At 48.4% G+C, this 11,336-nt stretch overlaps 1 protein-coding gene across 1 annotated transcript in view; it reads right to left on the bottom strand.

The window, feature by feature from the left end:
- Positions 1–10,928, bottom strand: part of FAM129A (family with sequence similarity 129 member A) — a 48,947-nt gene extending 38,019 nt beyond the window's left edge. Inside the window, exon 1 of the mRNA XM_027900521.1 lies at positions 10,850–10,928. Within this exon, the coding sequence (XP_027756322.1) occupies positions 10,850–10,904 (55 nt within the window). The 5' untranslated portion in view covers positions 10,905–10,928. The remainder of the gene's footprint in view (positions 1–10,849) is intronic.
- Positions 10,929–11,336: the final 408 nt, after the last annotated feature.

Here is an 11,336-nt window from a genome sequence, read left to right on the forward strand (position 1 = left end):
ACTCACACCCCTGGCACCGGTTCAGCCTGCACATAATGGCCACAGAAACTCTACCGCTCTGTGCATCATCCCCAAATTCAGCTGCATTCTGGGTCAGCCTCCCAGAAACCCCGCTCATCCCTTCCAGCAGCAGAACTGCAGACCCTGAGCCATCAGAGAGGCTGGGTTTTATTTCAAACACGACTCCTTTGCAGATGGCTAACAATAAACCCCGGGCAGCGCTCACCCACACCGTTCAGCCCCGACACCCAGGTTTGGGAGCACCCCCTAAGCGTGAATTCGGTTTATGGTCACAGAAGCAACACCTGCCAAGGCCAAGTGTTGCAGGAAAGAGCACAGCAGCCTTTCAGTTGACCACACTTCCTGCTGCCTGAGTATTTAAGGCACGCGAAGGAAAAGCCATGTGGCAAGATGAGTAACCACCAAACCACAAGCTCTTGCTCTGGATTACCACGGGGTGTTTTCTACTCCTACCGGCACATGGCGTTTGGGTGTTTGTTTACGCTGGTAACCCCCTTGTCTCTCGGTGTGGTATCGGCTTTAGTCACCCCCTTTCTGGTACAAGATGTGCTGAGCAGCTTCACGGTTTTTTTCCCAAGCGTGAGGGAAGTTGGTGACAAACCGAGATGGGGCCTCCCTCCTTCATTCACTTCGAACTCAGCTTCTTCCCCCGGTGCTGCTTCAGTCTGGGATGGGTCACCACGACTTGGTGCTGCTCGTCCTGCTGAAAGGACAGCTTTGTTCAAGTAGAAGTGTCCCAGGCCAGGTTAGATGGGCCTTGGAGCGACCTGGGCTGGTGGAAGGTGTCCCTGTCCATGTCCTGGGTGAGCTTTAAGGTCCCTTCCCACTCACACCGTTCTATGGCTTTGATCTTTTCCAAAAGCACCACAAAACCCACCATCACCTTCGATCAGCTGACAATCTGGAAGATGCTGGGGCTCCTCCTCGCAGGTACATCAAATGCAACCCTGGCATCTGGACACCCCCTCCAGCCACGCTCACAAACTGCCACCAACCTCAAACACCCCCTGGTTTCAGTAGTTTTGCTGCTGCTTCCTGGGCTCAGAGCAAAGACTGATGGAGCAAAGCAGCAGTGGTTAAAACTACTTTTTTTTTTTTTACAATCACACCTAAAAATATCATCTTCTACTCATCTTCTTCTAAAAGTGTGTGGCGCAGTGAGCTGGAAATAACAGAGACTTGATTTATATTTAAAAGCAGGTAAATACCACCCCAAAGAACCAGATCCAGTCTCTGTGTCTGCTCCAAAATGTGAAGCTGAGTAAAATGTGTGTCACTCATGGGAGAAGCTCCCAGACGGCTCCTGCCACCTTCTTTTCCAACATACAGAAGTGCTGAGTGCCTGCAGGCACAACTGAGCACAGCCAGAGCCCCCTGGAAATTTGGGGAGAGCACTAAAAAAGCCAATTCCCTGAAAAATCAAGTACTGGGTTTGTCAAGCCACAGATTAACAGCCATAAGTCCCCATGCATGAAAGCAAACACCACCACCTCTCCCAGCATCTCAGCAGGAAGATCAGCTGAGTGGTGGAGCTTGGCAGGTGTACAGGAAATCTCAGAAGGAAAGAAAAAAAAAAAAACCAAACCCAAACAACAAATCTGGGGCTTCCTCCTGAATGAAGCCAATTGAAAATATACCTAAGAGCTGCCTTTCCAACCTGGTGGAGACATCAGGGATGAGTTCTGGGCTCCAGAATCCATGAGCCTTCTCAGCTCACACATAAGCTTAGAGGGCACCAAGTTGTGTTTGCTTTGCCTGCAGGGGTGAACAGCAGCTGGTAGCTGTGGGCTTTGCAGCTATTTTTCTAGCCTGCACAGAGGGCAAACATGAACACAACGAAGTTTAGTTCAGCAGGTGAGCATGGGCAGTGCTTAGAAACCATTCCCACTAACCTCCAGTTTCCCTTATTCCATCTCCATGGCCCCCAACCCCTTCCCTCCTCTTGCAGGATGCACCTGAGCTGCTCAACAGAACACCCAAAGAGAGGAAAAACACATTTTCTTTAGCTTAATTCACCAAAAAAAAAGGAAAAAAAAAAAAAAAGAAAGGGGGAAAAAAAAAAGGAGATCATCCATTTTAGCTGCAGTTTTCTCAAAATGGAAACTTAAAGCAGACACTCCACATGGAAACTTCAGTCTGGACAGCTGAAGGCTGGCAAAGCCTCATCTGCAACTGCAAACAGTGGAAAGTGTCTGGCAGACTAAATTACAGTGATATTGCTTTACAGAATACCCTTGAAGAGAAAAAAAACCCTTTTTTTTTCCTTTCTTTTGCACAGACCTTGCCATTAAATCTTTGCCTGGGGATGATGAAAGCTTGCCTTTCCTCTACTGTGACCGCTACAATACGTGGAATATCAAGTGAAAATACATAAAGGTTCTCATTATCATGTCCTATAAAAGCAAGCTGGTCTTTGGACAACGTTCACCCAAGGGTTTTAACATCCCCAAAGCTGCTTCAAGAATCAGGTCTTCGGTTTTCGACGTCATGACAAGGCCCTTGCAGAGAATCCCAACACAAGCAGCAACTGTGGTTTCGTGCAGAGGAAGGAAACATCATGTGAAGCTTTAAAAAACCCCTTCCTGAGACAAGAGAGATGAGAGGGGCTGAAGAAGAGGGGTGAGATGGATGCCAGGGGGTGGGGATGGTGGTGGCATCCAGGGACTGGGCCATCCCAGGAAGCCAGCAGGGATCTGGTGTGCACAGCTTTCGAGTCCCCCTCAAAACCTGCAGCTCCCCTCACCTGGAACATAAACCTCCAGGGGAAATCCCAGATGATTTTTATGCTATAAAGAAGCTGTAGGCATTTTTTTTTTCCCTAAGGTTGGATGTAAAAACATTTAGTGACAGATTGTTCAGCCTGGGGAAGAGAAGGCTTGAGGGAAACCTTATTGCAGCCTTTCACGACCTTAAGGGGACCTACAAAAAGGAAGGAGAGGGTAGATAGTGATAGGACCTCTGCTTTGTCTCTGCGTGTTTTTCCTATTTCAACAGTAAACAACCAAGTACAAGGGTTGCTTTACCCTGTTTGTGCCATGAACACCCTTTGTGAGGGCCAGCACGTCCACCAGACAGCAACCAACGTGAAATTCAGGCGTAAATGGCCTTCTCTGTGCGTTGCACAATATAGAAGGGACGTGGAAAAACAGCAGCATTTTTGGGGGCTGTGAGTGGATTGTCTTACACCAATACCAGTGATCTCCTTGCAGGTCCACAACGACTTGAAAAGGCTCCACCAGTGCTGGTGGTGTCAGTGGAGAGCCCGCAAAGGGACTGCACAGAAACACTGAACATGTCACCCACAACATGATTGTCACCCCTGGTAGCACCTGCCCACTTCCTTAGGAACCACTCTGCTCAGGGCACAGCAGCACAGGGTAGAATCAACCTCGCCACCACCACCAACAACATCAAAAAGATATTTTTAATCGTTGCCTCTGCACTAGAAAACTTCTTTGGAAAATAACTACCCTACTCCTGATTTCATTTACTTCCCAGAGGGATTTCAGCACACAAAACCAATCTACATATTTGTGAAAACTAAATACTGCCTTTGACTTCTTGCTCACCTGACCAGAACAACCCAAAAGTCAGAGTTGCTTTTGTTTTCTGTTTCCTGCTACTTAGCTTTAAAATAAACAAAAAAAAGCAATAAAAAAGATTCAGTAACTAAATAACAGTAACACTGCAATGACCTAAATATTCAAGCTTAAAGCTTCAGTACTTCCCAAAGTGTAAGAGCAACTGCTCGTGCCAGACCTGTTAACTCCTCACAGATGATGCATGAAGATTAAAGGCTTATTATTTCAAGAATGAACGCTTAATTAAACACCTAGAGAAACTAATTCGCCAAAATCTTAGCCTATACATACCAAGATAAGGATCAGTATAGAACCAGCAGCCACCTTTTTTTATATGTAAGACTAGTTAAAAGGTACAGGATAAAGTTTTTAGGAGACCCGGGCAGGCAAACCCTTTCTTCGCACAAGTTTGAGCCATTTACACGAGCTTTAATCTTGCTTTGATCTGAGAGTTGGCCTGGTTTCATTACTGTCCTTTAACCACAAAAGAAAGGAAAGATGCCTGCATGCATGTTCCAAAACTTGGAACACTTGGAATTGTTCTGTGAGTGTGAAGAGAAGAGCATGTTTATTCCATGCAAAGGAAAAAAGCTCTACTTTAAAAGCCCACTCCTTAAGGATATCATCCTTCCCCACCTAGACACTGGCTTTTGCAGCTGCCACTGCCCAAAGGCACCACCACCACAGCTGCTTTCATCACCCCAGTGCTTGCTTCTCCTCCCTTTAATATCCATAAAATCTCTATCAGATGCAAAGGTTGTCTTATAACTTGTGGCTGAGCTGAATCAATTTAAGCACAATCAGCCTTCAAGATTTCGGAAAATATCAAGTACAGAAGTGCAGCAGGCTCCACACTTTCAGTGTGCCTCTCAACTACAGATTTTTTGGCAAAGATGAGCCTATTTCTCACTTCTTCTATTGAGAAGAAGCTCTTTGCACTGGTACTTGTGCCCAATTCGACACTGCACGTAGCTTCTTCTACAGAAACAGTAAAAAAATATGAAAAATGCCACATCTTCCCCTACTCCTCGTAGTTTCCCTTCCCTCACACTACCCAGAAAAAGACTTTCTTTAGCAGAAAGAGGCCACCTTTTGGTTTTCAAACCCGGTGATGCAGCACATCATCTTTAAGGGTAGTTCTTGTTTAGAGTTTGGTTTAAGGGAGCTTGAGATGATCCTGCTGAACAGGCAGGGAGAATAACCCAACTTCCCACACGCTCTGGTAGAAGGCAGAGCTGGGACACAAAATGGGTAACGGGGATTTCTGGGTTTAGGAAAACCTCAAGCCATTTACAGAAGGTAAATGGGATGTGATCACAGACAACTGACAAAGCAAAGAACAAAAATCTCCTGCTTTGATCGGGGAAATTCTTGGCTGTGCCTGTTGCATGATAACATGGCTGCAAACTTCCAAAATTGCTCGTGGTGCTTTTGAGGGGAGTTCATAAAAGGGGCTATATGAGAAATGGAAGCTGAACAAAGAAGGTATATCCTACCCTAATCTCCCAAAGCTGAAACTGGGAAGGTACCAAGGACAGTAAATTCTGTTCAAGTTGGGTGGCAAATAACTTCCCCATCAATCACATCCCTGGATGCCTTTTGCTTGCATTCTGTTGAAACCTAAGAGAAAGTGCCCTGCCCCCTGAATTAAAGACTATGAAAACCCAAGAGAAGCTGCCTCTCCTCTCCAGCACAGGCTGGCACCATTCATCAAAACTATGGGATGAAAATGTGCCTCTGACTCCAACAGCAACAACCTCTCTGAGCACTAAAACTTCTGAGAAAACAAGTAAAGCCAAAAGGATTTTCCTTCAAAATCTCATTTCTTAAGGTCTTCAGGAACTTGGAAGCTTTGCAAGGCGCATGGAATAGAATCTCATAGACTTACTGAACTTCAAATTTCCTATGAGTTTTACTTCACTTTTTCATTCTGTGGGTATTTCTGCCTGTTTGGATTGGACTGGATGGTACTGTCATGAATTTTATGTTTGGAAAAGAAAATCCTGCTCTGCCCCTTCCACAGATTTTGGGAGTCACGGATAAATCCTATCAGCTTTTACCATAAGCCCCAGAACATGGAAAGGCAAAGCAGCCTCGAAGGGCAAGTCCAGAGAGACAGCACACTCACAGAATCGTGGAGAGCTCTGGATTGGAATGGACCTTAAAGGTCATCTTGTGGAAGACACCTTCCACTATCCCAGGCTGCTCCAAGCCCCACCCAACCTGGCCTTGGACACTTCCAAGGATGGGACGCTCCTGCTCTGTGTGATGCTGCAGCCACACTCACCAGCGGAAAACAGACAGGATTTCCCAAACACAGCTCAGCTCAGCTTGTAACTGGCTGAGAGCAATGGCAACAACTGCAGCCAGACTTGACAAAACTGTTACACTTGCAGTCTCACCCCAAATTAAAACCAGAAGGGTTACCCGGCACTTAAAAGCAGGAAATCCAACATCCAGCCCGAGAGCCTGTCCAGAAAAAGGCCAGCTTTTCCACAATTAATTCCAAGTCATTCTCCCATCCTCCAGCACCCCCTCTCACAGCTCTGTGAACACTGGCTGAGAATGTCACTCCAGAGCTCTGTCAGGCACTCGGGGTATCTCCCTCTGAGTCCCCCCACGTTAATTAATACCACACTGACATTCACTGGCAAGACAAATGGCTAGAAAGACATTAAGTAGCAGCTTTCACTGTCGACTGAGGAAAAGGAGGGCTGGAAAGTCTGCTTGGAGGAGCATCCTAAACAATGAGGAAACCCACTGGGCGCATCCCTGGGTGCCGCAGGGTCGCAGCGCTGTCACTGTGTCCCCTTTGCTGGGCTGTCCCATCTGCCTGGGTGAGGAAAGAGGTGGAAAATAGGGAAGGAAGAAAGAAAAACGGCATTTAAACAAACAAATCAAAAGCCAGTGACTACAGAGCCTCATTCTCTGCACGGCTGTGTTTTTGTTAGGAATGGGTGGATGGGATATGGTCGAGCAGGCTGAGCACCTGCAATAAAAGAACAACCTTCAGAGAAGGTCCCTGTTTTGTACACTGAACTCTTCTGAAGATGCACCTGCTGAAATGACTGGCGTTGGGTGCTTGAAATCTCTCCACTTCTCCAAATTTAAAAAAGATTTGTTCCCAACACACCCCACGTGACAGGGCAGAGCTGGGTCCCCCCACTACTGCTGCTGACGTTGCAGAAATGGAAGATTATCAGCATTTTAGGGCATTTCCACCTTCTGCCTGCTGTCAGATCCACTTCCTTGATGGTTCCTTTTCTAATATTAGAGAACCAAAGCAAAAAATTGTTCCATCAGCAGTGTTGAAACCTCCAGCACAGTCTCTCAGAGCACACCAAGCTGCTTTAACAGGCACTTCCACCTTACCCCCCCCCCATTTCACGAGCGCACCCCGAGTCTGTAACAACCTTCTCCCACCCTGGACCACTCCCTGTTGGGTGTAGCACTTATTAGGCATCACTGGGTGCCTAATTCACCCAAGGAACACCTCCCATCATATGCTCAGCCCATGCCTCATCAAACTGAAAGCAGGAATTTTTATAACAAACTCTTCACATGACCAGCTCCCGGTCTCCTAATTATTCCTGCCATGTTTTAAACTCCAGTTCACTCATATCCTGAATAATCCTCGTGCTGCCCCCCAAAACCACCCCAAAGAAGGATTATCTCTGCCAGAAGCCCTTGTTTTCAAGACCTCAGTCCAAAAGCCTAAAAGAATTACTATAAAATTTTCATTTCAGAGGGCTTTAAATCATTTTACTGCTTACAGTGTGTGTACACTTAAAATATCTTTTGGATCTTAAATAAATGGGAAAACCCCCTATTTTTTTCCAGAGGTATGGTTAGAAAAACAGGCTCGTGCTGCCCAGCACGGGAGACACCTTTGAAACTAAGGTTTTCAGGACTAGTAATGCTGCAGTGCATGTGGTCTGGCTTTCTGCCCCACTCCTCCTCGCTGGCACTACGTGGCCTCCCACTCTCCCCTAAATATCCTCCACCCACCTTCTCCCCCGTGGACACAAACTGTCCCCAGCGCTCACAGGAGTCCCTGCTGACTCATTTTTCCACTACTGTGCTGTGACAGTCATTTCCTTCAGGTAGGAGTAACGAATACCAAGGGCTGACGTTTTATTCACAATTTCATCCCACAACAGTGCCCGATTTTCACTCATGTCTGCCCAAGAAAGACAAAATATGCTGCGATGGCTTGCAAAGTGAGATATAAATATACATAGTTTCTTAATTTTCTGGCCATAAAAACCTTTCTGCGAAGCATTTCCGAGCCCAAATAAGTCTTTTGGTAGTTGATTCAGACTTGCCATTCCAAGCACAGCCTCACACGTGTCACCCTGCAAAGACCACTTGAAAAAAAATATCACACACTGGCATCATTTATTCTCTTGTCAGGCACTATTTGCTGCAGAAAACACACATCATTATATTTGCTGACTTTCAGCTCATGACACTACCCAAGATATTGCCCCAGCTCTCAGTGCTTCGCAGTTTGGCTGGTTCAGTCCCACCATTTCTTCCTGAAGAGCACAGAAGTGGAAGGTAGTTTTAGGTGGAAATCACAGCCTCTGGTTTCGGTAACAGAGACGCCGCGTAGGAGGCCTCCCTGATTTTCCCTGGGATTCATTTCTCCGACTGGTCTGACAAGGCTCCAACTTTACTCACCCACAGGGCAACCAGCAGCCAGCAAAGCATCTCCCTGGGGGTGCCCCTGCTGAGGGCCAGGCTCCTGATGGCTTACACAGACACCTATTTGAATGGCTTTCCATATTTTAACATCATTTTGCACATCACATGATTTCTGTCCTCCTTTGGTTCTCCTCTCATCTCTCAAAGACTCCTGCAGCTTAGAAAACTTGTAGAACTGTACTGTGTCACAGAATAATGGAATCAGGGAATATCCTGAGTTGGAAGAGACCCCACAAGGATCATCGAGTCCAGCTCATGGCCCTGCATGGGACACCCACCCCTTTAACCCTCAGCCCCTCATTTCCATTCATTACAGTGTGTCTTAGCTTAAATGTTGTCTAAATGAGCCACCAGGCTTTACAACACATTTCATTTCAGGCAAAATAAATTACCATCGGAGCAACAAGAAATTCAATTACGCCATCATGACGACAAACATGGGCTAGACCAAACTCTCACTTGAAGCAACACTCAGGATTTCCTGTCTTGAGGCTGCTGATATTTTGGGCCAGTCTGAGCAAGCATCCCAAAATGCACGAAGTCTGGAGATTGTTGCTGGCTGCTGTCTCTAAGGAGAGTGTGTGAGGCACATCCTCGGGCTTGTTGTCTCACAGTCCCCCTCCTGAGCACTATGGAATGCCAGTTCTGCTGACAAAAAGCAGGTCTCTCCCTTCCCTTTTTACTGAGGACACCCCTGCATCATCCAAAGGGAGCAGAAGAACCCCAAAAAAGCTCCCAGCCCACCAGAAAGACACACCTAAGCTTTACAAAGCCAGCAAAAAAATTGTGCTGCTTATTCAACCTCCAGCCTTAGTGCTTCAGCCTGCTTCCTGCTGCACCAAGGGGAGCTCACCCCAGCTCACCCTGCAAAAACATCACACCAAAGAGTGCCACACAGACCAGCAAGGCCTGAGTCTCACAGACTCCAGCATCAGCATCAGCAGTAGGTTTGGTGAGCTGGCTGCATTGCACTCTGTTTCGATTTAAGATGCTCTTCCTGATCCCTTTTCCTGCTTGGAGGTGCTAATTCACAGACAGTCTCTGTACAAAGTGCCTCATTAATTATTTTTCCAAGCGGGAGCTCAGAGTGGGGGATCCTCACTTACAGTGAGCAAAGCAGACATGCCAGGGGATGAGCACAGTGCTTTAATTTCCTTTTTTTTTTTTTTTTTTTCCCCCCCCACAGTGATTTGGCTTTATCTCCTGCCTGGGCAGAGATGTGACAACTCACACCTCGGGGAGGGACCAGAAACGTGAAATGCTGAACTATGGAAATGCAATTTTGGGACTTAAAACCACACTCAATCTGGCAGGAAAAAAAAAGACAATACTGAGAGGGCACCATAGAAAAATCTCTGCATGTGAGGCCGGTAGCTTTGCTGACTGCTCTTTGGGTGGAAACCATTTAATAACTGGACACCTTTCCCACTACGGGAATCTCCTGAAAGACCCACTGTGATTTCAAAAGAGTCCTGACAGAGGAGCAGTTCAACATTTGCACTCCCTCTAGACCACAAAAAAAATCCCGGAGCAACAGATTCCAAGGACAAGCTGGGCTGTGGGCACCACCCAGGAGTCACCCTCCGGCCTGAATCCACGGAGTTTGATCTCCCAGTCCACAACAGAGAGGACTCTGCAGGCTCCACATGCATAAAACATGAAGCGCTGGAACTGGGCTTCCTTTTCTCATGCAAACTTTTACTTCACTTGTAAATCTCCAGCCTTAAAATTTGCTTTGTAAATACTCTGCCTGCTGCCTTGCCGATAAGCAGCACAACAGGTAGACAGACAGGCAAGAGTAAGATGTATTTCCCATTCAACTAGTCAAGCAACAAAAATACCCCCTAAAATACGGATTTACGCTCTTTGCCTTCATAGTTTAGTGGCCATAAGCATAATTCAAAGTGGGGTTTTTGTTTGTTTTCTCTTTCCTAACATTTTAATGGGATAAAGGAATGCCCTTACACAATCTGAACAGTTTACCTAAACACTCACCTACAGCCTTCCCACTGCCCCGAGCGAGCTTGGCAAAACTTCAGGCCATATGAATCACAGAATTCCAGAACATGCTGAGCTGGAAGGGGCCCGCAAGGATCACGGAGTCCAACTCTTAGCCCTGCACGGGGCACCCCGAGAGTCACACCACGATCGCCTGAGAGCGAATGGTCGGCATCTCATTTACCCCGGCAAGCTCTGCTGCCGTGGGAGCTGCCGGTGCCGGGGGATCGGGATCTGATTTACCCTGGCAGACCCTGCTGCCGTGGGAGCTGCCGGTGCCGGGGGATCGGGATCTACTGTCACACGGGCAGATGGAGCCGCACCGCCCGCACGCTCCCTAAAGTTTTCACCGTCCACTTGCACTCCCTCAGCGGGGTTTTTTTGCTGAAAGAAGCTCTCCAAACGCCACCGGACCCTGGGAGCCAGCGCAAACCCCGCGGTGCCCGGAGCCCGCCCGGCGCGGAGGATGCGCGGGGGATGCCCGGGAGCGCTCCCTCCGGCATTCCCGGTGCCCCGCAATCCCTTCCGAGCCCCCACTGTACCTCGGATGTAGGTGCACTTGCTGTCGTCCAGCGGCGCGGAGGCAGAGCCGCCCATGGTGCGGGAGCGGTGCGGGAGCAGCGGCGGCCCCGCAGAGCCCGCCCGGCCCGGCCCGGCCCGGCCTGGCCCGGCCCGCACCGCCCCCTGTGCCGGCACCGCCCCCCGCCCCGCCCGGCCCGGGCTGCTCCTGCCGCTGCCGGGGACATCGGCCCCACGGCCCTCTGCCTGCCGACACGCGTGTTTTCCTCTTCCCGCCGGCACTTTGTCACCCCCACCGCGAAATCCACGTCCCACTGGAGACACACGTGGACCCTGTAGAGTTTCCTTATAGAGGCCACTTTGAACTCCGTGGCACGCTTAAGTTGTCACAATGCTGGGTTGCCCAGAGAAGCTGTGGCTGCCCCTGGATCCCTGGAAGTGTCCCAGGCCAGGTTGGACGGGGCTTGGAGCAACCTGGGCTGGTGGAAGGTGTCCCTGCCCAGGGCAGGG

Source organism: Empidonax traillii, unplaced genomic scaffold (genome assembly GCF_003031625.1).
Source record: "Empidonax traillii isolate 1590-97213 ecotype Southwest subspecies unplaced genomic scaffold, ASM303162v1 scaffold734:size1267433, whole genome shotgun sequence".
NCBI classification, from domain to species: domain Eukaryota; kingdom Metazoa; phylum Chordata; class Aves; order Passeriformes; family Tyrannidae; genus Empidonax; species Empidonax traillii.